The sequence below is a fragment of the Chiroxiphia lanceolata genome, chromosome 8, assembly GCF_009829145.1.
Source record: "Chiroxiphia lanceolata isolate bChiLan1 chromosome 8, bChiLan1.pri, whole genome shotgun sequence".
Lineage (NCBI taxonomy): Eukaryota > Metazoa > Chordata > Aves > Passeriformes > Pipridae > Chiroxiphia > Chiroxiphia lanceolata.
Window position 1 is genome coordinate 24,192,546 of NC_045644.1, and position 26,711 is coordinate 24,219,256.

The 26,711-nt window shown below is 39.7% G+C and overlaps 1 protein-coding gene across 36 annotated transcripts in view; it reads right to left on the reverse strand.

Moving 5' to 3' along the window:
• The window catches only part of KCNMA1 (potassium calcium-activated channel subfamily M alpha 1), a 463,622-nt gene extending 441,568 nt beyond the window's left edge, over positions 1-22,054 (reverse strand). For all 36 annotated transcript variants that reach the window (XM_032695589.1, XM_032695577.1, XM_032695576.1 and 33 more), the window contains exon 1: positions 21,385-22,054. In XM_032695589.1, coding sequence (XP_032551480.1) covers positions 21,385-21,699 — 315 coding nt within the window. In that variant the 5' untranslated portion in view covers positions 21,700-22,054. The remainder of the gene's footprint in view (positions 1-21,384) is intronic.
• Positions 22,055-26,711: the final 4,657 nt, after the last annotated feature.

A 26,711-nucleotide genomic window follows, 5' to 3' on the forward strand; every position in this document is an offset into this window, starting at 1 on the left:
TCATCTATTCCTTTCCTTGCTGTTAAGAAAATGTATCTCCAACAAGACTAGGGTTTCATCTAAAGATTTTTCAAAGATGTTCTGGCATGCCTTGGTGCCTACAATGTTAAGATCTTTGCATGGATGCAGGTATATCCAACAATATTATAAGTGCAAGAACAGATGAAGAATTCTCTTCCAAAACACAAACATCCACACTTAAGCCATCTCCCAATGCTGAACAGACTTCCAAGTACAGCTAATTCACTACATGCTAACAGAGGCAGCTTTAAGACTTGAAAAATATAGCCAACAAAATCTGTAAAGCAGAGTTGAAAAGTTTTTGCTTCCTTCTAAAGAAACCATACTTAAGAAGCAAAACTTAGTACACAAGTTCAATATTCATATAGCATTTAAACATTTAGAAGACTTGGACATAGCAAGGGACTCGTGTGAACCTTGGGGCTGCAAGTGTTTCACAATGAGGTTGGCATGAACTTAAACTACAGTGTAAGTCACTATCAAAATGGCAATCACAAACAAGGCAGCCTTTCAAGTGCCCTCTCAATGTTCACCACTTGCACTTCATCCCTGTTGTTAGCTACAATGAGTACAGAATGTGCACGTGGTTCAGAGCCAAGGAACATCCTTCTAGGTCATAATCTGGGGTTCTAAGATCATAAAAAGGTAAGTAATAGGAATAACATCACAATTCATTTACTAGACACTATGTGTCATAAATTATTATCTTCCTACGTAAAGCTGGCAAAAAGCCCAATTAAAATGCCATTAAAACTACAGAAATGAATACTGAATAAAGAGATCAGACTTCACAGACCTTGGTCTCTTGAAAGCCAGAAATAAGATATCCTTCACAGCCAGGTTTATCAGAGCAAAATGACAACATTTAACATACTCTGTAGAACTTTGTTTCTGTTAGAAATTTTTAAGGCACCTCACTCAGAAAGTAAAAACTCTGAGGAAATTAGAAAACTAGTTTAAAAAAAACTTAAGAAGAGACCAAGTAAACATAATGGCAGTGAGAGTGTCAGAATTGCTTGGATTCCATTTCAAAACCAGAAAAAATTCAAAATGTAATCAGTAACCTATACAGTCCATGCTTATCTTTAATCATCAAATATGGGCCCAAAGAGATTCACTTTCTTGGCTAGGGCTTAGCTTACCAAATAGCCTTCTAAAAAATAAACCACATTATCCAGGAGTTTCTGCATTAGAGCTGCACCTACATTCTGAAAGGTCTTTAACACTGAGACTGCACTTTCCCAGGTACAGGTTGAACTTGTTTTCCTTTCATCTGTGCCAGACCACGTGGGACCATGACAGTGGACAGCAGAACCCACTGCCCAACTGCATCCACAGAGAGGGTGAAAAACAACAAACACCTGCCTGTACCTTTAGGCTTTTTATTGTTAAAGTAGTCCTGCAGGAGTGGAAATTTCCTGCAACAATGAATGTTGGCCACCAGTAGACTGTGGTCAAAAAACCATCTTGAACCAGATCCATATTTGAGGTACTTGTGTTTTGAACAAATTAAAGACCAGTCCAGGCACTCAGACCTCAGATTTCTTCTTCTCTTAAGATAACTGTGTGTGGTCTCAGGGCTTCACTTTAATTTCAATGAACCCCTTGTCCTCTCATTAAGTTAGAGGAGGGAAAAAAATTGTCCAAATGTCTCAAGTTCTCTATTTTCAGCTACTTCATACTACAACCTCTTCTAAGACATTTTCTCCTCACTTTAGCAACTTTAGCTTCCCACTGCACTATCATCCTGATATCAGCATGACTGAATGCAGAAAAGCCCATTTGAAGTTTCTGAGAAGAGACAGTTTGAGCTACACCAAGTGCCACAACCTAGTCCATGCCTCAGACGAGGTATGATTTTTTCACGTCTCAACAAATGAGCTATTAGTTTGACATAACCATAAATTTAAAAACTGATATCTCACACATTAATAATAAAAGAAATAATATGACATTTTACTATCCCGCTAAAAGTAAATATAGAGCTGAAAGCTGTAACTATCCATCCATTAAGGCACACTGTGCTGTGAAGGATCTCAATGGGAGCACCCATTTTCATATTCTTTCATACATGCAAAAATGGTGTTTTATGGGGTTACAGATATTAGAGGTGGCAATATTTTAGCTTTTGGTCTCCACAGAACAGCAGATGCCACCACACACAAAGTACTACTGTGAGAAATGGGGGAGGAGTTATATTAGTCAGGTTTTGGGTGCATAGGTGTGATGAATAGACCAATTTCTAGAGGCTTGAGATACTTGCAGATCTTCAGTTAAAACTTTAGTTTCCATGCTCAGAGCCTTAAGTGGACTTGGGAGTGCTTCTGTCATCTGTGATTCACTCAGAAAAGTGCTCAAGATGATTCAGGTGTAAATCTCATCTGCGTATTTTACATACCTCTACAGCTGCAGTGCCTCCTCCACACCGTGACCCAAGAATTTCCACACAGTAAGTCTACAAGACAGGTTTTTAACTGCCGTTCCTTTTTATTTTTTTTTTTTATGGCACCATAATTTTATTTTTTAAGTCTATCACCTAGCTTTCAATTCTTAGATCACATGCTTTAAAGCCTTAAAGCCTGTGCCTAAGTAAGGGTCACAGCTTAAATTTTCATTCACTCTGTGTTTATTTTGTTTAAGTGATACTGGTGGTTGATCACTGAAATAGATGGAAAACTCACATGGAAAAGTATTTAAGTTATGTAGCTCTCCAACTTAGCAGTTGCCAGAAAATGTGATATTTAAATCAAAAGGCATACCAGACTTCCCAATTACCTTACTTTGAGGTAACAGCAAGTAAGGCATTGACATTTATGATGAACAGAGGAAAGAAGATACTCTGATGCTTGCATTACAGTGTGGGATGGCAGCTGTGCCAAGTTTATCTGCTTCTATTAAAACTCCAACTATCTAGTAAACCTAAGATAGCTGCAACTAGGAGCACAAGGTACTCTGGCATCATACAGGTTTCTCTTCTTTCTGTGATATACTATATTCTTACCTTCTTTCCTAAAACTTTGAATAAAACAAAAAAATTTTGTTCATCTTGGAATTGACACAGGACATCTGTATTTAAGAAGCCCCTTCATCAAACACAAACTAAAAAAAATATCCTTCTTGTACTGCTGCCCTTTCAGAAGTTCTAAGAGTCATTTTAAAAGTTGTGTTTCCAAGAGACACACAATAATTACATAATGTCGGTTTCCATTTTTACCAAGTAAACTTCTGGTTCCTGTGGTGGACTTTGAATTATCCTCTTTCTACTACAAATATTTGTTTCCTTTAGTATCCTAGACCTGTCTTAAAAAGGGGAACTTTCACAGCAGTACACTAGCCTTCGAATGCTCTAAAGGAATATAAATGGCAATCTATTTAAAGAGCTGTTTTTCTAACACCAGAGAAAAGTATTTTGAGTTTGGTTAGAATGCAAAATTCCCACTCAAGTCGGCAAAAGAAGTATTTGGATGATAAACCAAAACCAATAGTGATGTACCACAGTCTTTTCCTATTTACACTGGATAAAAAGAGGGCACTGGACACTGACCAAGCAAATTCAAAAAAGGGTTGTTTTTCTAGCAACAAGCTTCCAAGTCCAACTTCCATCCAAGTCTCCCACCCTCTTTACTGCAATTAATCATCCTGAACAACGTGGTACCTACTGGCTTCCCCCCCCCCCCCGCTCCTCATCTTTTAAGACAAACTCCTTTAATGAGAATATTCCACTAAATGAAGGTTCACGGCTGCTATTCTTCACTCCTTTTCTACTGAAGTTTCAATCTCTTCCTTGTGCAGGCAGCAAAAACAAAAGCTGCCAAATTTCTCTGTATATTGCAATTTATCCTTCCATAAATCAGGCCTGTGACTAACATTATTTCTGATGTTGTTGGGTTTACTGAAGCCTGAAGAGTATTTTCAAGCTAGTGCTTGTGCCTATTCAGGACTCTGCTTTCCCTTTCCAAGGCTAGAGCATTCTCCACCCTTCCACACAACTGCTACAATTCCTCCATTTTGTGGGATGTAGGATATGCACATCTTTGCCTGCTGCTAAAGTGTAACCCCTGGATCTCAGTTTTTTTGCTGGCAGGTTTTTGTCATTCCCTCTCCTCCTGAACAAAGTTATGCAATACACTCATTTCAGAAGAGCAGACACAAGAGTAAAGAAATGTGATCTTACTTGTGCAATACAGACAAGGAAGAACAGAAGCTGAAGGGGCAGAGTTTATGGGACACAAAGAGGATGAGAAACAGAGAGGTGGAGAAGTGAAGAATGTTTTGTAGGCTCTTGTGTGGTCTTTTTTCATCTTCATACTCTCCAAAACTCGACTTCTCAATGAAATGCAGAACTGGCTTATTTTAGGTTCATTCACAACTCCCAGTAATTACGAATGAGCATTTATGTTTGAGATTACTTTAATTTTGAGCTTCTTGCCAAATTTCATTGTGGGTAAACACCTCTGAGTACCTAAAGCCAAATCTGTGTTAAGTATAATATTTCATGCTCCTCTTTCTTTCCTGGAGCGCTTCCATGTGCTCATACACAACTGCTATGCTCCACTTAACTGATGACTGATGTTTTTCACACCCATTCACATTTTTCCTGAGATGTATTGTTGCCCAGCTCTAACTTCCTATTACTATAGAACATATTGAAATTTTAGCAACTGCCGATGCATTACATGTGGATGTTTTAGATATATATTTTACAGTGACCCCAGAATACCAAATTAAGCATGTACTGTTTGCCACTCATTAGCATGGATTCTCTCAAACTTAAAAAAAAAAATTAAAAAAAAAATATAGCTACTCAAAATCAGAGATATCTTTCCTAAGTTTATGGGACACATTTTCTTGCTTCAATAAGAATGCTCTTTAAAGGAAAATATATAAACCCAGGACATTATCAGAGCTCATTACAAATCTAAATATATATATATATATATTCCAGCATCATATAATTCTCCATTACCCCCCAGGATCTGTATGTAGCTAAAAACAAAACAGTATTTCTGGTACTAAAGAATGCCAGCCCCTGTAAGGCATAGAAGTACTTTTGTTAGTGAATTGTTTCAGGTTGGTTTTTTTCCTTCATTAATTATTAATCTCTGTGGAAAACTTCTGTTAGTCCAAGATTCTCTTTAAAACAAAGAGAAGATTTCATCTCTGGAAACAGTCTACTCAGGGGTCAAAAAATCCCTGGCATTCTTTGGTTTTTAAACTCATTAACCTCCTTACAGCTGTTATCAGGAGACTTTCAATACTTACACAACTAAACAGCTAACACTCTCAAATGCTGAAATGTCACCAATGACAATGAATGGTTTCAGACCTGGAGTGCTGGAAAGCTTCCAGCTCTGGCCAAGGATTTGCTGAGTTTACGTTGAATTCTTGGACTGGATTCTAAATGCCTGTATTTTGTTTTCAGGCTTTGGCACTGACCCATTTGTATCTCTAATAGTAATAAATTATAAGTTAAGAATTTCATACTGTTTTAAGAACCTCAGCTGACAGTGCCTTCAACATGAACCGAGAGTTCTCAGAACATCATGGAACAAGTGCTTCAGTCCTGATCAGATAAAAATTACTTAAGTACAAGTTCAGATTTGATTTGACTGAGAATACTTGCTAGATGCATTTTAAAAAAATGTGAGAACACTTCTGAACCTACAGAATATTATTTCCTTTCAGCAAAGAGGAAGATACCTCTATTAAACTCCTTCATTTCCAATTCCCAGGGAAGACCTACAGCCAGTGAGCCCAATATCAAAAGGCTCTGCAGGACTCTTCTACCAAATCTGACATAGAACTGAAATTCAACTTGAGGGTTGTTGGGGAAATTGTTACAATATTGAGACTTATTTTAAGTCTGTATGATAATAAAGCTTCATACCAAAGTGTCAGGAAGATCTCTACTTCCCCCCACCCTCTGCTCCTCACCTTTTAAGACAAACCCCTTTAATGAAAATATTGAAGAAATAAAAAAATTAGAAGCCCTACAATTTTTTAGGCAAAGTAACACAGGCTTCCAAGGAAGCTGCACATCCATAACCACACCCTGTAGTCCTGCAGGCATATATCACTTTTTTCCAATACGATGCATGTGTTGCCTAGAATTTACCATTTACCTCCAGGGTCCTGACACTGTTCGATACCAGAGGGACTTGTATACAAATGTGTACAGGCACTTAAGTAGCACATCAATGGGCTAAAATCTCAAAAGGTATTCAAGAATAAAAGGCACTCCAAAAACCCCATACCAAAAGTTAACTTTTTCAATAGCACTGCCTATAGGGATTTTCTTAGCCTCAATTTTGTACTAGGAAAATATAAAGTAGAAAACTTCTGGTTTAGACATTATGCAGTCAGTGAGCTCTATATTAGCTACTGACACAATGAATGTTTACTTCTGAAGTTCTATAGTAACAGAATTTCTTCCAAATAGTATAATAGTTACATTGTTACAGCACCCAGGTAATCTAAAAAAGCCATCAGGATAAATTAAAAAACAGTTGAGGGTAACAATAAGTGTAATTTCTCACTAAAACTGAAATTTCTCACTTGCAGCTCCAGCTGAAGTCAGACTGCAGACACATGGGCACTCTTAAAAGCCAGAGCTCCTTTAAGCCACAGGGCACTGCTTATCTCTGCTACACTGATCAACCAGTTCCTACCTATAAGCCTTCTTCTTAGTCTAAATCTAATTCTGGTTTGGCTCAGACTCAGCCACGAAGTACTCATTAGGCTTATAAGGAAGGTAATAGGGGAAGAAAGCAAGACATTTAATTTTCTTGTGCAGGAAAAAAAAAACAACAAACAAAAACCTGAGGGCATATATCTTCAAAATAAGACTGGTAATTTATAGTGATTTAGTGTTTTCCAACTCAATTGACCAACACTGTGGAGGAGTAGTAACATCAAACATTCGTCTGCCATATTGCAAAAGCTAGTCCATACCTCTCTCTTTGCAGAGCAGAATAGCCTGGGATATCACCAATCTATTTCTCATGTAAACATACAAAAACAGCACCAAACCTTCTCTGCCTCCCGGTAATCAGTTTTAAATTTTGCCACTAACAATGAACTATGAATTACAGTCAATATAGCAACAGGTCTCCACATTCTAATGTTTACTTCAGAAGAAAAAAAAATAATTTTCAAACATGGAATGATAGTCCATATGTAATTTACTGCCATGTATACCCAATCTGTATTGAGAGCACAGATATCAGACGAGATAAAAGAAAACAGCAGTAAAAAGCTAAGTCCAAAAACGTTGCACTGAAGAATTAAGTGAACTCTGTAACACAACAGGCACGCTGACAAAAAACAGTGTAGGAATGGCCTAGAAAGGCATTACTGCACCAAGCACTTTAAAAAAATATTATGTAATATTAAACATTTCCTTTTCACTGTCTTCTCACAGACCAGTTGTGATCTGTACTGCTCTCATCTTGCCACTTTTTTCTTTCATTCCAATGCTGAAAAGCTGTGTTAAATTGCTCAAGGGCTCATCATTCAGTAAGCAAGCCTGTTTCCATGTACTTGTGTGTCTGCTATAATAGCTATTTCCACAAATAAATCACATTAAATTCTTAACAAAACCACAGCTATCTGAAGACAGAAGAATTACTAAAACCAATGCAACACATTAAACATCTGACCACAGTTTTTACAGTCATTTAGCTGCTACATCCCTTCCTATTGTCATGTAATCAACTGATTCAAGGGGGTTTGTAGAATTTACCACATATTTACAAATGAGAAACATATCTAATCACCTAATCTTGCATGCTTTCCACAATCTATTAAAGGCAATAAAATTCACATAATACACTCTAATAGAACATCACATGGTAAAAACATCTAACTTTGGTGTAATTGTTCCTAAAATTTTACACAAATATTTACATAGCCATAACCTAGGAATGGAAACATTCTGAGATTACAGTTCAGCAGAGAGCAGCATTGATGTATTGCACAGAATTTTAAGATTAACAAATTAACTTTTAATATGGAAACAACTCCCAAAAACTATAAACACTTGTCAAAATAAGATTCCTGAAAGACAAGTGTGAATTAAGCTATTAACTCCCTTTGGTTTTGACCTTACAATATGAAATAAAATATAACACTAAAAATTAAAATATTTATTTCCTGGGGGGAAAAAAGAAAAAAAAAAGAGAGAGAAAAAAAAGTAGACTTTCAGTATCATCTTTCCCCTTCCCCTAGTTACTGAAACAGCATTAAATAGCGTTTTGCAAGTACACCAATTTTGGCAAAAGTATATTTTTCTGAAAAGTATTCATCAAAAATGGAATTCAATCCTCTCCACAATGAAAAGATAACCAACATATACATAATATTGCAAACTACCTAGAATCTTTCACTTGAGTTGCAAATTCAAGTGAGACAAATGAGACATGCTCTTCCAACCTTCATGAGAAATATTCTCATTGAGGTTTGTTGGGATTTTTAAACTTAAAAAAAAAAAAAGGTGAAACCTAAACAGCCTGAAATAAAAGAACAGAGGATGCTTAAAAAGAATTCATAGATGAGGGTGGAATTTGACTTAAAGGTAGGTAATAAGATTGATTTATTTTTTTTTAAGCTGGATAAAGATCTAGCTACTAAGCTCTTAAGTTCACAAAAAGCTCTATGGCCTACTTTCTCCACTTGTTTTAAAGTCACGCCAAAAGGCCCAGACACCTGCCCTGATGAAGCACATTTCCCCAGAGATTGCACATTAGCAGCCTTCTCTCAGACACGTGCCCAATAACATAGGCAATGACACAGAAATCATGTCTAACTGGTGCCATAATAAAATTAGACTGTGTGCTAAGGAGCCCTGCCAAACTGCAAACCCCGCGCTGGGAACAGACACCCTCCGTTAATCTCTTCATTGCCGTTTCTTTCCTAATCTAATTCACTTCTTCACTGCATTTATACTGTTTACCTTTTCATGCCTCCCAAATCAGGTAATACAATTCAATTTTAACAGTCATTTTTACATTCCTATTCCCAGTGATGCAATCACTACATTGCAAGTATTGCCGAGAACTTAAACAAGGTAATTTTGGCAACAAAAAAGTCTGCATAGAGATTTTGTATTCTTCTTACACAAACAAATTTGGAGGCAAAATTAAGTTGGCACCATACCTTTCACAATTTTCATTTTGCATAACAGCTTTCTAAATTTTAAACAGGTATACAATTTTCCTGAAACTGTAATTTTATTTCATTTGATTCCAAGAATGGCAAGCCATTTATTTTCAAACAGACCCATACAGGGAACAGTATGTTTCTCACAGGATGGATTAAATGCATTTGTGTTTTATTAATAATAAAGAAAAATATTTAGCTTTTTAGCAATGCAACAGAAGCAAGTATTTCAAACTAACCCCTTAACCCTCTTAAAAACAAGACTACACAAAAAGTAAATAGCCTAACATCAAGATTAGTCTTCTGATAGTGATGTGTTACAGAGAACTTTACATGTTACATGCTGCACTATATGTTTACTCTGGCTCAGATTCTTTCACCTGTTCTCCCCTGGCATTGCTAGCACTACCAGATGGATCCATTTTAGATTTAATTAATTTACCCCGTCTCCTAGGATTTCGAAGAAGTAAAGCACAGACAAGAGCCCTGGTTCTTGCCTTTCTTGGAAACAGAAAAAGAATCTAGACACAGAGAGATTTTCCTTTTAAGAACAGAATAAAACATTCACAAATAAATATCTCAGGAGAACACGTGCTGTTCAAAGAAGCTAAAAATAGTAAAATCAACAAGCATATGTTTAACTGGGAACCTTCCTAAATCCTAAAAGTAACATTATTCTTTAAATCCAGTTGTAGATATGAGAACTCAAAAACCGTGGGCGTTTTGTTGCTGTTGTTTTGGTTTTTTTTAATGGCAATTAGGCAAGCATATTCCAAGTGTCTGCATATAAACTGAATACCATACACTGCATATTGAACTAGACACATTCCCTCCTTCTTGTCATCAGCCTTCATTCCCTCCACCATGTTATTTTTCTCTTCTTAAAAATTCCTCAACATACTACAGCTAAAATTTCATCCCACCTAAAATATTTTTATTATTCCTCTTAGTCTCTGCTTATGTAAAAAATAAATCTTCATGAGAACTTAGCATGGCACAGCAAGTTGTAACCACTTGTAGCTCTTGAAAAATAGTAACTGCTCTAAAGGACTCACAAAATGTATTCCCATCACTAATTTTAAAAAATTGGGTGAGTGGATGCACATTAACTAAATCATCTGCATATCTCGATCACTCAGATTAGATCAAACAGGCAGCTTCTTTAAAAAAACCTCTCACAAACCCATTTTCTTCCCCCTCAGCCAGGACAAGTTATAATACCTTTATCCATTTTGATTTCACACACTTGCCAAAGTTCCCAGAAGATCAATAAAATGAAAAAAAAAAAAAAAAAGGTCATTTTGGAATAGTTATACTGAAATTAATCAATAGTTCTGACACAGCCCAACACCTGTGACATTTTAAGGCATTAAGATGTCATCCAGTGCCTCAGCCTTACCATTGTCTTTGCCAACCGGTTGGTTCGCCATCCCATCCTCAGCAGCCGGCCTGCCCAAGGAACTTTCCATGGCCAGCACAGCTGGACCACCAACAGAAAGTCCACGAGCATAAACATAATGCTGAAGTGAGAGTTCCAGCATAACAAAAGAAAGAGCTCTCTGAGAGACCAGTTGTCAGCAGCTGTACAGACACCGTACACTGACTAAAAAGAAAGAACAGTAAACCCAGAAGCTTACCAAAAAGCTCATCTGGGCTTTTCCCTAAAAACACAGCTAACTTTACCTGGATGAGGAGCAAAACACAGTAAGAGGAAAAAAAGAGTTCCACAGCTGCTGCACTTCAGCATTTATACCCTCACTAATCCAGCCCAGCTGTGGGGACTGAAGGCCCATGAATAGGTGGAGCAGGTCAGGTGTGCTCCTGGAGCTCATCTTCCTACATAGTTTCACCTGAAAGGAATCCACCTAACGATGCTGGGAAAGCTAGAATTTACTTTCAAAAGTCATCCAGCTAAATGCTAAAATCAACAAAGCCATATCCACCAAAGGACATAATGAAATTAACATTTAGCATGCAAATAATGAAACAATCTCTCCTTTAAAACTTTTCTGCATTCAACTTTTACCCAGGAAATACTTTTTGCTCAGTAAAAAGGCCTTAAAACACAGAGAATGGGTTAGGATCTGGAGCTACAACTACCTGCCAGTCAATGCAGCTCAGGTACCTCACAGCAAGTCTCCTTGCAGACTTTAAACTTTGGATTTATTAGCACTGTCAAACCATCACCTCAGGGTAGTAAGCCCAGTCTTAGAAGACTAAATAAAAATACTGCACTGCCTCGAAACATTTAAGTTGCTTTAATGCACTAAATTCGTGTTTAAAAAAGTTTCAAGTGACATAACTTAGGTTCAACAGGCATTAGGTCAAATCAGGTATGATTTACATCACCTGCACTTTATACCAACTCATAAAGTAGATGCAAACACTGCAAAACGTGGCTTAGACACCTTCTCAGAAATAATCATGCAATCAGATGCTCTAAATCAAATTTCTATTCCCATATGCTCAAGAGCACACAGCGCAGTTAAATGCTGGATGACAGTGTGGAGCTCTATCCATCACCCAGTCACCTCCAACACACACACCCACACTCCTTATATCAACTCAGGATGTCATTGACCCTCCTCTCAGCAAGACTCAGCAATGCCCTGGTAGATCACTAATGAAGGATTTTAACAACTAGTAACTCAGCAGGTTTACTCTTTTACTGCACCTGATGCAAGTCTGGAGTCCCTTCTGCAGTACCCTTAAGCTGTTGCAGGCAGAAACATTAGCTGTTTCAAAACTGAATATTCTATTTCTTGGTGTGTAAAAATCAAACAGACATGCTTATGAAATTCTTGGTTTGCTTTTTTGTTTTTAAAAAAAAAACAAGCAAACATTTCACCCTAGGGGTTGAACTATTTTTCACTTCTACAAGTCATGACTATACATTCTCTCATTCAACCACTCTCTAATAAGACAGGAAAGTTTCTAAACACAGTTTCTCTACTCACTTGTAAGGATACATTTTATTTTCGTACACAGTTGGCATAGGAGCCAATAGATTAAGATCTATTCACTTTAAATCATTACTATTTCTCACTTCAAAGAACATAAATCCAAAGACAAAGATCGCATGGACAACCAATAAAGACAAAAGTTTATATATAGCTTTATTAAAGCAACTGCAGCCATAGAAATAACATGTTCTGATTACCCTCCTAATTTCCAAATGGGAGCATGAAAAAATTATTTTAATTTAATTTTTATTACAGTTAGTTCTAAGAGCAATCAGCTCAAAATAAATATTTTTTATTATGGGGTATGTATCAGCCTCTTAGGCAAAAGAAAAAGAAAATTAGAGTATTACATGTTAGCGCAAGAGACACTATTGCTTTATAGAGCTTTAAAACCATGAGTAACTTTAAAAACACTTGAGTATCTGCTCCTATGTTTATATAAGCCAGAGGCTTAGATAAACCCAACTCAAGACTAGACTATGATGAGTAAGTTCAACATTAAAAAAAAAAGAGATTTTAGCCGTTATGTCCATTGACAAACATCTAAATAAAGAAAAAGGTTTTCAAGAACAATAATACCTCTTTCTGAAAATGGTCTGAAATTGTCTTTGACTTAAATAAATTCAGATTAAGACCTTATTCAGATCTTAAATATAAATTTTGGTGCCTAAATGGCTATTTTGTGCAAGTGACACAGATCCTCCATATTAACCTAAACAACTGGCATGTCAGTTTTCTTTTAAAATCATAAATAACCTTAAATAACAAACATAATGCCACAATCAGGAAAAGCAAATGCTCTTTTTTCTACTCCCAGAATCACATAGAATCATTCAGGTGGCAACACAAAGATACCAAGGTTTTCCTATAGTACATATCATGTACGTTAACATTAAAATTTTATCGCTTACATCATACAGGCAGAGTCAAAGCTCCACGCGTTGGACAGCATTTTCCACTTTAAGTAAATAAATATTTTATTATATCCTAGGGTCACATTCCAGCAAAGAAACCAAAATTATTTTTGCAAATATCAAAATTGTGAAGTTTTTAATGTTGTTTTCTTTTAGGAACAACAGATCTATAATATGAATTCTGCTCTTCTGACTCAGGAAAAGACAACACCAGAAGTTACACACATAAGGTAGTGTCAGTGGAGGAAAACCAGCATTTAGTCAGGTAAAATTTTGTGTGGTCTTAAACCAAAAACCAGACCAATAAAGGGTGAAAGAAAAGAAGTGCTTTATAGCTGAGGGCCTTAAGTGATATGAAAATAATGCAAACATAAAAACAGTAGTCCCCTGTTTCTGATGCTGAAGGAATCAGAAGCCTTTGGATATAAGTGTACTGGGAATAGAAGAAAACTAATACAAAGTGGAAGAACTTCCCATATAACAAAACCAATGTATCAGAAGTGTATAATCAAAGCACTAAAAATATTTTCTCATGGGGGAAAATGTTTGCACCACATATAGACAGACCCTGCAGTAGTTTCCCCTAACTAAGCTGTTCTTGTGACTAAAACGAAAAGGACTAAGGAGGGGTGTTTCCTTCAGCCCTTAAAACCCAAGTAGAGTTTATCAGCTTCTTTATGAAACAATATAATATGATAACCTAGAAAATGTAAGAACATCACACAACTTCTGCCGGTTGACCAGCAAATTCACTTTCAAAAAAGGGAAGTCAAATCATCAGTAGCCAAAGGATTCACCACATCTGAAGGCACCTAAAGTGCTCTACACCAATTATGAGCATTATAGGTCACAGAAGCCACAAACTCATTTCAAGTAATTTCTGTCCAGCAGAATATCTGTTCATAATCACAACTAAAAGATACTTACACAAAGAATCATTCTAATACATTTCCCTTTATTTTTGTAATACTAAAGTCACCATTTGAAAATAGCTTTTTTTAAAAAGATATCTGTAATAATGTTTCCCCATAATTGAAACAGGAAATTAATCCAATACCAGGAGTTCTAGAGTTAATCTAATTAATAATATTAATAATAATAATAGCAAATTAAAAGTGAGCTACCCTTTTAGTATAACAAAAAAAGAGCTAAACCATTACATAAAAATGTAAAACATACCATGAAAAATGAATGAAATATAACAAGAAAGGAAATGCCAAAATATTTAGTCGGCATTTGTTTGGACAAAGGGGAACAAAATCATATTATAAATTTATTTCCTGTTATATAAAGAGCAATGAAAAAGCAACCTGTATTTAATAGTAACAGTGACAAGCCACTCAGTTGTTGTGTGATGCTACAGTTGTTGATGAGGTTATGGTGCTCCTCCTAACTTTTCTGGCCTGGTGATGAGATTTGGGGTGATGAGATTTTTTTCTCCACTATATGTTAGCTATTCTGATATTTTAATCAGGTAGTGAAGCTCAGGACTTGCAAAGGGATTTCCAGGACTCGGGGCTGCAGCAGCACATGTGCCTGTCCTGCAGGTGATCCATGGGGCAAGGGACCTGTGCCAGTTCCACTAAATATGCACTTACTGCAGTTCTAAAAAAAGAGCCAATATTTACCATTGCACACCAGCTTGCAGGAGAGATGCCATGATACCACTCAAGTTTTGATTTCCAAGGGGAGCCTGGCAGAAGGTGTGATTCTTGACTGCAATGGAAACACACCTCGTGTGATTTTTAAATATTATGTTTCTAATGTTGATATCTCAGATATAATGGCCACAAGCCAAGTAAATGCACCTCACTACAATAAAAGCAAAATGCTTTTAAAAGCTTAAAATGTTAACATAAGAATAATTTAAAAAAAAAATCTGATTCATCTAGAACACTGTGAACATCTAGGCCTGAGTCCAAAGCCGTTGAAGTTAGTAGGACTGCCTCCCTCTGTTTCAACAGACTTTGGATAACACTCTTGTTTCTGTAACTCTCAGACAAATACAAGCAATATATCATCTCAAAGCAAACTAAACTCAACACATTTCAGTGGCAGCACATTCATTTAAACAGAACCATGCATACTATATATGGAAATGAAGTGTTCCTCTCAAAGATGCAAACCTGATGTATTCTCAGGCTATAAATACCATCAGAATTCAAAATGGGCCCTCCCTGACCAATATATCTCTGACAGGCATGGAAGATAGGTATCTTTCTTTTTCATTTTTTCATGCAGCTATACTATTGTTAAAAGTGCTATCAAACTTCTGCTGCATTTCCACCCTCCACTGTCACCCAAGGTGACCTATGGGCCACGGACAGAGTGCTCACACTTACAAACCATGAGGTCTTATTTGGAATTGGCGTATTTGGCTCTGTGTAAAGTTCATATAAACGCCAGTCTGGTCTTGTGATCTAACAGACTTCTGCACTCACTTCCCAGTCAGGCATTGTATTCCTGCAAGGAGCAGCGAGTTGGACTCAGTGATCCTTATGGCTCCCATCCAACTTGAGATATTCTATGATTCTAAGCCTTCAGCCATGTAGCAGCATATGAACGCATTACAGAAACACAGCTTTTTATGAGAGCTGTTTAAAGAGTAGTTCCTTTCCTTCTGTCACTAAAATCATATGTGGAGGAGAAAAATATTTTTTAACCATTAACACCCACATATAATGTTTCAGCAATCTTGCCCTTAGAAAACCTCCACAAGCTGTATTCACTGTACCCTTCTTAGACTTCTGACAATTCAATAATTTTCATACATGTAAAGTACATAATTTTATACAGTGTGACTACGAATGCTTAATAGAACCAAAGGGATACCCTGTTCCCTAATTTTATCTGGTGTTATTTATGTTTACATCTCCCCAGAGATTTTTGCTGCCCTACAACCTCACGCTACAGAATGCCTTGCTGCTGCTGAACTACAGCCTGAGCCTGCTGAGGAATTATCACCAGCCAATCCTGAAATTCACATAAATGGAGTTGGATTCCACAGAATAGCAGAGCCAATCTTAGAAGGAACATTGACTACTGCTCTGTATTTTGCCTGCTGACTAGAGATTACTGCTTCTTTTTAGGATTTGTTCGAGGAAGGACACTCAATGACTAAGATTCACAAACCATTTTCTTGCAACAGTACAGGACACACAAGGACCACCATTGCTTTTTTTAATTATAATCATTAGATCCTGTCCCTGCAGAGACTATTCTTAGAACCAGTGCTATCTAAATTTTCAGTCTTTCTGTCTCGGGGGCTATAAACTGCCCTCATTCTGCATTCGGAAATCCCACCACATCAAAACTGGGTACATAGATCATTATTACTTAAAAGCTTTCTGTTTGCTATTATAGGCATTTCTTCTATTGAGCTAAACTGGAAAAAATGTGAAATCTAATGGTTTCCAACCAGCATTTACAGATTTGCAAACGTGCGAGAGTTGTATATTCTTTCTGAATGCAGATTTTCTCCTTAAATGTATGTGTTGCAAAGCCTTGAAAATAAGTATGACACTGCATCCAAATAACATTTAGGTAGAGAATGTTTGTTTTACAGCTTAAATCCTTGTCTATACCTTTTCTTTTCTGCATGCATAACCAGTTTTAGCCTGTGTTTATAAAATGTGAAATCCATTATGAGCTCCAGAGAGCCAAAAGTATCTTCCTTTTCACAGCACGGAAAACAGCAGCATACACCTCTCCATATTGGTGCCTTTTTTCACTTGTAGAAACAGCATCTGCAAAAAGCTGCAAGTACCTTTTCTTTCAGAACTTGACCTCTCCACCATGGCCATCTCTCAACTGGCAACCTGTGCGGGGGGACTCGCGCAGAATAATTGTGCGCAGACCACCTGATAGCCATGAGACAGGGACGACTGAGCCAGGCTGTGCATGTGACTAACAAGCAAAATGCATCACAGTCCACTGCTAATCCCTTGAGCCTTCCAGTTGTTCATCATACGCTGCTGCTCAGTACATCTTCAAGAGAGTCAAGGTGAGGTTTCCACGTGCAGATCTAAATGAAGGGATCCCCTGCGTTACGTGTCCACATGTGTCTTCCAATGTACTCTCCCACTTTTCTCAATATGCCATGCCTCATATTTGTTTATTTATTTGGAGAGGATGTTTATGTGGGTACTGCTTGGAAATCACCAAACCTAGTATATACGAGAGCCAGCTTGGTATGACTGCTGCCTCTTTCAAGGAAAACTTTAATTTTTCCATTTACAAATTTTCTCAGGCTTTGGAGTTCTGGGTTAATTTTTTTAACTTTTCAAAGAAGACTTCTGCAAATATTGTATTTCCAGTAAAAACAGAATTTTTCTACGCAAAACAAATGAGAACGTTGCTTGGTTTCTACTGACCAAATCTGTATAATTTATTAGATTTCAAAAATATGTAGACCAATGCTAAAGAAAATTATTATAGCTTGTAAATTCAGGCTAACAACTGCTATCCATAATCATAACATAATTTCATTTTATATGTGTACAAGTCCTGGGTTGTGGGGAAGGAAAGCTCTTCAAAACACTGAACCCATCGCAATAAGGATACATTGTACCTGCTAGAGCCTCGATGACATAAGGTCCATAAGAGGTATCACTCACTGAGGAACCAAGGGGCAGCGATAAAGGGTCTGGCATCACACTCTTCAGAAGGGTACAAATCCCACTTCATTCTGCACTGGCCAGCTCCAGGAGCCCCAAACTTGTGCTCTCGCATTCCCCTGCTCGCTCTTCATGCTTTAGAGTTTGTTCAAAGCCAATATGGTATCGGATAATGTCAGTAGAAAATGCCCTTCAAGAGCATAGAAAATGCAGAGGGAGATCCATATAATCAAAAGAACTACAGACTGTATAATACACATTTAGCCTCTATGTCTACTGTGTACGTCACCGTGCATATTTATTTTATTTTTCTGCTACTGCCAGAAACAAGAGCAACTAATGGTGTCAGAGACCAGCCCAATTAAGTTCAGTCTCACATTCTACTTTTCATACACAGAAACAGAAATGAGTTGGTCAAGGGATAAAGAAAAAACAATGACAAGACAAGTTCTTTAACAATATCTAGGCATCACTACAAATGTAGATGTAAACACTGAGGAGAAAAACAGCCTTTGTTAAGTATTTGCCATTGGACTGTAGCTAATTTTGAAAAATTGCATCTAAAATTATATAACATATTAAATAAAGGAATACAAGACTTCAGTTGTAATGACTGACATACTACATGAAACACTGACAACACAGGTCAAGATTTACATTTTTTTTGACAGATTTTTTAAAATGTCAACTCACAAAGCAAGTGTGGAGTACAAAAGTCCTAAAACCTCAGCAATCATTTTTAGTACATGATTAAGAGTAATGTTCTATTCATATACAATTACATAAATTAGATATGGAATTTTAAGGGGAAATGTTGATCATTCTGTTAGCAGTTTGCATATTCTTGATTTACAGTATCTTGACTTTCTTATCTCCAAGAAAAAAATTGTAATGAAAGTTCATACCAGAAATTGTTAAACTGTTTATATCATGTTTTTAAATTTCAACCTTAAATTGAATGAGTTAAGAAGGGAAAAACAACCAAACAAACCACATCCTAAACACTTCTATGTAGCCATTCAACAGTGTTACATAATAAAGTCAAGTTGACAATCACTGACAAATCCATGGAATACAATGTTGTGCTTAGAATATAACAGGGAGAAAAAAATGAAACTTTTTGCAATTCCTTGCAATAACACATGGACGCGAGTGTTAGCACAGTAACTCTGAATTATTCACATATATATGTGAATTATTCAATAAGAAGCCACAGAAAGTAGACATGAGAAAGATTCCTTTTGGTTCTCTCACTGGGACTGCTTTTTATGTAGCTCATGAGACGATGCTAGATAACCCAACTCCACTGCAACCTGTGGAGCAGCAGAAAAGGCAGCACAGGGAAGGAAAGGTCCTAATATGCAGAAAACTTCTTCAATCCCACAGTAGGAGGAGCTACTTCTTCTAAAATTGCTTTTGCTAGCAGGTCCGATAGAGTCAACATAGCATATGTAAGAATTCACATTTTTCACCAGCAGCCTTTCCCAAGTCACCATGCAGCACAAAGCATGTGCTTGATAAAAGCAAAGTTTAAGACATTTCCAGCTGTTATTTCAGTTACACTTTATACCCTAAATAGTAGAAAAGTATTTTGCAATAACTAGTTACTTCTTGCATACAGAGAATTCCCTCCAATTCCCCATTTTATCACGTAATGAATGCAGGGTCAGCCCTTGAAAGTTCTTCTTCACCAGAGCCTTGGAAACCCTTACAAGTGGAACAAACAGGATCTAAAAAGAGACATATATCTCCCCCTACCTGCAGAGTCCTTTATCCTCCCGCCCCGGGGAATGACGTTCAGAGAACTACTTCAGGTCTCAAAGATGAAATAAACTCAAGTCTTACAACCTGACACAGCAATAGTATGTGAAAGTATTCAGACTGGAAGTGTTGGAACCCCTCAATGATGCCTGTTACTTACCAAACCGACACATTTAGACTAAGAAGTTTTAAAGACAATTCTGATATGCCTTTCTATACCAGTTAAGAAATCACTGATTGCTTTAACTGTTCTCCCACTAATGAATTATCTGATCAACAATACCCACCAAGACACCACATGAAAGAAGTCTGTGTACAAGTCTGTAACTTTTCATTCTCTCAAGGAAAGAAGCACGAGGTAATAACTTGAAGAATTTTCTTTTTCATCCAGATCCCTGACAGCCCCTGTAGATTAGTCTCATTCCATGGTGAAGAAAATGCTAAATACTCAAAAAAACCAAAGGTAAGTCTTAACTACTCACCCTTTCTTGAAAATTGTCTTTTACTGTTGGAGGAACTGGTATCTTATTATCACAAATTCATTACAGCTGTGTCATCGTACCTGGCTGACACCTCTCTAAGAAAGCTCAAGTTTGGTTTGAAATGAAATAAAAATTGCCTATAGAGAAGTAGTACTGCCTGGTCGGATTCCTGATGCTTAAAGTTGACTTAAAAGCTTTTATTCCTTAACCCTAGCAACCACTCCTTCCATACATAGACCAAGTTCACTGTAATAGTTTAACTCCCAACTGGAATGTGGAGGTTCATTTAGGCAATCCAAACTACACAAGAAACAAGTACCTTAACTTCTCAGGCTCTAACTTTGTTTGTAGTTTCCCCTAAATGCTGGGCCCTTCGTACAGCAGGGTTATGTGCTGTATCAAGTGTGTTTAGGGGGGAGGGGACAGGAGAAAGGGGGAGACAGCTCACCAGCTCACTGTATGTCAAAGCAAGCCAGCAACCTAGCAACCATATATTAAAAGGTGTGTGTGTTTTTGTGGGTGTCTGTGTGCCAGGAATAACTGAAGCAGATATTATTCCGTTTGTAATTCAAAAAATGTGAAAAGGGAAGGGGAGAAACTCCAGCTGCCGGTCTATTTTGGGGTCTGTCAAAATCCACTTTCACAATACAGAGTCTTAACACTTTCTATCCCATTTGTCTTAATCAAAAACTAAAGTGTTGACCTGAGTAAGTCTTAGCTTTGGTTTGAAAAGAGACCCTTCAAAGCAGGAGCTGAACTTCCTTCACATACCACGCTTTCTTCCAGCTGGGAATATATAAAAATCGAAGAGGCAGTGAGGTTGCCTCAAAGACTTCACACTTAGGTTAAGAGAATACTGATCTAGTGTGTTATGAATGTACTGAATACCTCTAGATAGCCACGTTTAATTTAACAAACAGAAGCATCAAAGATTGTCAGCTAGCTTTAAAAATATTTACTTGAGTGGCAAGATTGAAAAGGTAAATTTCTCAAAGTTTCTCATTCCACAAGGGAACTGAGAATTTAGATCAGCAAAGGCAAGCTCCTACCCCGCCATCATATGCGGTCCCGGGGGTGCAGATAAACTTCTGATCCACACCGTACCACTACACCAGCATGTGCCTCACTGAGAGTGAGGGAACACCAGGTGCAACTTTCGTGCCACCAGATGAAAACGAATGAGTCCCTACGTGGAATAGAATGGTGGGAACAGGGACACGCCTCAGGACTGCACCCAGCACCTCACACCCTCCAGCCACACTCCCCGCGGCTCCCAACAGCCCATGGCAACCGTACCACAAGAGCAGACAGCACACTGCCATCCAACGATAGCCCTTCGGCGTCCACTCCAGTGCCACCTCGCCTAGGTGTCCTGGTCTACAAGGCTGGGCTCCTACTACTACTCCTCCTCACCAATAGCACCGCACCAAACCATCACCGGCAGCAGAAGGGGAAAGGGAGGGGGAGTTACCTTGTTTTTGACCCCGCAGTGGCAGCAGACAGTCCACAGGTACTTGAGGGTCCTCCACAGCAGGATGATAAATAGTCCCCCAAAGAAAGTAACCATGGATGAGGCGAGGAAAGCCCACCACATGCGCTGTCCGCGGCTATCGCAGGGCACCTCCATGGTCACCGGGATGATGAGCGCATCCATCTTGGGCACATTGACGGGGGAGGAGGACGAGTCTGTGTTGAGATTGTTGGCGTTGATATTGTTACTCATTCTAATGCCGCCGCCGCCGCCGCTGCCGCCCGGGTAGGAGCCGCCGCCGCTGCCATTTGCCATAGCTAACAGCGAGCCGGGCGCGCAGGGGCTTCCGAGAGCTCCTCCCGCCGCCAGCGCCCCCCAAAAAACCCATCACCAGCCATATTGCTGCTGCTGCCGCCGCCGCTGCTCAGCGGGAAACGGATAAGGAGAGTAATAAAAAATAAAAAGCCCCCAATCAAAACAAACAAACAAAACAAAACAAAGAAAAAAAAAAAGAGCAGGTGAAGAAAAGCGACCGCACAATTCCCGGGTCCCTCTCGGGAGCCGTCAGGCCGGTGAATTCCGAGCGTCCTCGTTGTACGGTGAAAATAATGTTAAAAAAATTAAAAATAATAATAAAAATATAGTCTCCTCCTCAGATTCCCACCCCTTCCTTCTCCCGCATACACAGCCCCCACCCCGCCCACCCCAAAAAAATCATCCACCACCACCACAAACTGATGCCTCGGAGCGTCTCTCCAAGATACCCAGCGCTGCGACCCCGCTGCCCTCAGCGGGGATCCCTCACTCAGCCTCCGCCGCGGATCCTCCCGGAGGTGGTCTGTTATTATTGTTATTAGTCTTTAACTTGTTATTAGCGATACTCAGTCCCCCCCCGCGCACCCTCCTCCTCCTCCTCCTCCTCTTCCAAGTCCAGCCCCTTCCTCTCTTCTTCCCCCCTCGGTGCCGGTAGCAGCCTCCTGTGGCTCCTAATTCATCCTCCGCTGGCCCATCTGTGCGTGCGCTGCCGCCGCCTCCTCGCCCATCCTTCGGGAGCTCTCTCCAGGGCCCGGCTGTCGCTCAGGCTGTTGCTCCCACACGCGCAGCGGCGCCGCCGGCTCCCGCCCCTCCCTATCGGCCGCCGGGGGACGCGACGGCCCCGCTCCTGCAGCCGCGGCCCCTCCGGGGGCGCATCCACGGCCCCGCGGGGCGGGGGTGCCGGGCCGGCCGGGGGTGCCGCGCTGCCGCTGCCGCCGCGGGTGGGGGGCGCCGGCTCAGGCGGGCTCCCGGCGCCCCATGGGCAGCGCCCGCCGCGCTCCCCGCCCCGCGGCCGCTCGGTCCCGCTCCCGGGGCCGCCGAGGCGCCGAGCGACCGCTCCGGAGGACGGCGAGGCGGGAGCGGTGGGGGCTGTGTGTCGCCGAGGCGCTTCACAGGTGGCGGCGAGGCGGTGCCCGGCCGCGCCGGGGAGCTGCCGGTCCAACAAGTCCCGCCGGCCCCGGCGCGTCCATCGCCGCCGCGCTCTCCGCGCTCTCCGCAGCCGCGGTGGGGCGGGGGCAGGCGGCGGCGGCCCCCCCGCGCCGGCCGTGCGCGGGGCCGGTTCGGAGGATGTCATGACGCAGCGGCCAACGCACGGCGCTGTCACGGCCCCGGCCCCCGCCGGGCCCCCGCGCACATCTCCCGCATCCCATCTCCCGCATCCCTCCCCCGCTGCGATGGGCGAGCGCCGGGACCCCTCCGCAGCCCGGCCGGAACGGCGCCTTCGGGGCCGGGGCTGCAGCCGCGGGGCAGGGAAAGGGAGCAGGGGGGACAGGGGGGCGCGCTCGGGGCCCGCGGGAGGAGGTTGAGCTGCAGCAGCAGGTGCCCGGGGATGCGCACGGCGGGGGAGGGAGGGAGGGGGGCTGGCATGGAAACGCGGTAAGGGAGCGTGAAATAAACATCGGGGAACCGTGGCGTGGGGGTTTTTTCCGCTAAAAGCATTCGTGGATTATCTTTAATTGACACGGGAAAGTACTGCGAACGCGCTCCGCAAACGCAAACCGTAAATTACCGCGCATCCCAAGAACATTCCTGAAATTAACCCTTAGAAATATAAATAGCAATTTAAAATTACACGCTTGGGGAGGGAGGGGAGAGGGTAAGCCAGCAAGAAAATCTGACTAGTTGTCTCCTACCTTTTTTTCGGATTCACGTTGAAAAGCAGAGGAATTTATATGTCTGTAGATGTATTTATTTATATATAAATCAAAATCTCCATTTGGCACATGGTCTGCTCACTGAGTACAAAGTATTATGCAGATCCTCTTGACAGCTTTCCAAGGGTAAAATACAGCAGCCTTTGTGTGCGTGACATTCCCCCATCTTATCTAGTCGCTACACCAGCAGAGAGCCACCATTATGAAATAGTAATCTCTTAACCTTTACTACTAATAGTTTCTGTTTCTGCATCTGTCTGGGTTTTGTTTTTGTTTTCTACTTAAGTGATGGCAATGAGTTTTTATAACTTCCCAAAGCTTTTTATGGGGCTCTCTAGCCCTCTCACCCTCAATTTTTTCGTGCAATAACACCACCATTTGTCTAGCTCCATGAGTTTATCATAATGTCTCACTCCAGTCTGTTCCTTCAAGAGAAGGCTTCCTTTTTCAAGAGGGGTTTAATAGAGGCCTCTGAATAGAGAAAGATAATAATATAGAGGTGTATACAAGTGAGAAGAATACTATATTACTCTGTCCTGGAGGAAAACAGATAGTTGAAGATTTCTAGATGCAGAAAACAAGTCAGATTGAAAAGAAACTGCATGTCACAGCTGCCACATGCAAGCCCAGACTGCACTGCCACAGCTGATACCCCCTCACACGTCTTTTCATTACCAACCCTCTCCACAGCTAGAAAGCCACCTGGGCCACAAAGTAGTGTTCTGACAGTATCACACACCTTGGGTCCTGGGCTCAGAACCTAGTCCTGATGGTCATTTGCTCGACATTCCTGTGTTGGTGTTCAAGCAGCACCCTTTTCACAGCTGCACACATACCTACGAATCCTTTTATCCATCAGCAAACATCAGGAGTGGAACAAGGGCAGGAGCATCGTAACACAGCCACTTGATGTCTGATCTTCAGAAGCGCCAGGTACTTACGGGCACTCTTACAGCTAATAGAAACCACAAACCCTGTGCACTTTGAAAGACTGGGACAATGGAGAGCAACTGCACAGCATATCCCAGGGAAGGCTTTTGCATGATGAAATTTCTCATATATTCTGATCTGGCAGATAACAAGGGATGAGTCTCTGAAGCCACAGACATATGACATATGTCTTCACTTGCTGTTGTTTGAGACGGCCCAGAAGATTTGACAGAGGTGCTGCAGTCCAAAAATATGTTTTCTTACTTTATGCATTCAGAAGGTATGAGTTTACAGGTATTTATTTGACTCTGTGTACTGCTGCAGCTCAGTGCTGCAGACACCAGTTTGAAGAGCAGTCCAGATGTGAACAGGATCATTAGACACTTCTAAAATATCATCCCCATAACACTGTACCCACAAAGGACAGTCCTAAAGAAAAATTCAGACTAAAGCAAAGCAAGAACACTACAGAATGTAGTCTCTATATTAAAATAATTTGATTTGAACGTGTTCACACAAAATTTACACACAGACTTAGACAGGGTAGGAGATTTATTGTGATCACTTGTAAAAAGCTCTTTTAAGTTCTGATGGTTAAAAACTATTCATAAACCAACAGACACGTACATTACATATACTATGTATATGCTATATACACACTATATATCCAGGGGAAAACCTCTTCTGTTCTCTATATAAACAAAAATTTTATTTACATAAATATGGCTCAGTTCTCCAAATATTTATGATGAAACTCACACTAAAAAGTAAATATTGATATCAACTGGTGAGACTTACCTTACCAATGAAAAGTTTGCTTAAGAGGAATTACCTGTGAAAGACAAAGTAGGTAACTTTTATTTTGTTCACCTATTCATAGACACAAATGATCCTTGAATGAATATCCCTCACAGTATCCCATTTGAGCTTACTCCTTTATGAATCAGGAAAGGCCTGCTTTCTAGTGTAGGTTTTATAAAGCAGAATTTGAGAAAGCCTGCTTCATTCATCGAGGCAACAATGGCATTTCATGTTGCCTTCAGACTAAACAGGATTTTCCAGCTCTGTTTCCTGGAGAGATCTATCCCAAGCAAACAGAAAACTTTCACGTATTAGTTTTCAGATTAGTTGTCTATCTAATATTTCAACACAAGAGCTCGAAATTTATTTAACAGTACTATCTAGAGAACATAACAAACACTGTGCTTACCTGTATTTTTCCTGTTGCTACCATATAGCATAGTCAAGGACACAATCATGCCAACTCAACATAATTCTGGAGGGTTTGGTTCCAGAAAACAGTGTTTTAGCAGCAAGGAAATTGCTCCTCTCTATGTAAAACAGTTCCCTCTTGTGGATATTCTGTGTACAGTATCACTGGCAAAGTATTTAAAATATTCATCAAACCTGGATCTTTGCAATTAAAACCCCCACCTCTATTCATCAATGATTCCAACACTTAGGACATTCTTGGTATGAGGAAGAACAAGCTATTGCATTTTATTATAATACAACTTGCAAGATTACTCATTATCAATAACAAATTATTTAATTAAGTGTAATAAACACAACAAAGCTAAATAAAGTTGCATAACTGTATTTATACGAGTCAGGTATAAATCACAGTGGGATTTTTATTTTTCTTATATGAGAAAACTTTCTGTGTGTTCCATTAAAGGAAACTATGATTAAAAAAGAAGGAAAGCATAAACTATATAAAGGAGACAATAACAGCAAAACAGTCAGGGTTTCCAAGGATGCATGTACGGAAGACAAAGAAACTCTGCAATGATAAATCTTTCAATTAAAACTAAAGAGTCCAAGCAAGTAAGTGGCACAGCTTCACTGGTGACACAATATTGCACCAGGGATTAATTTGGCATGGCAGTTTGGAAAAAAACCCCTATGAATGGAATAACAGTGTAAGATTTATGTGTTCTCTAAATGATGACTACATTATACAAAGAACAATTTTTTTTCTTAAGTGAAATGTGAGAGAATAAATGTGTACTCCCCAGTTTTGCCTAAAGGCATTTGGTCTGGGTCTGGGGAAAAGATAGAAAACAATTCCATGTTATTATTTAGAGGGAAATTATATTAAAAAAGGCTAAAAGTTTTTATGTACCAATATACCATATACTTGTTTACCACAACTTTTTTGTTTAATGGTTATATGAAACCTTCCCATTTGATTAAAGGTACAGAGTA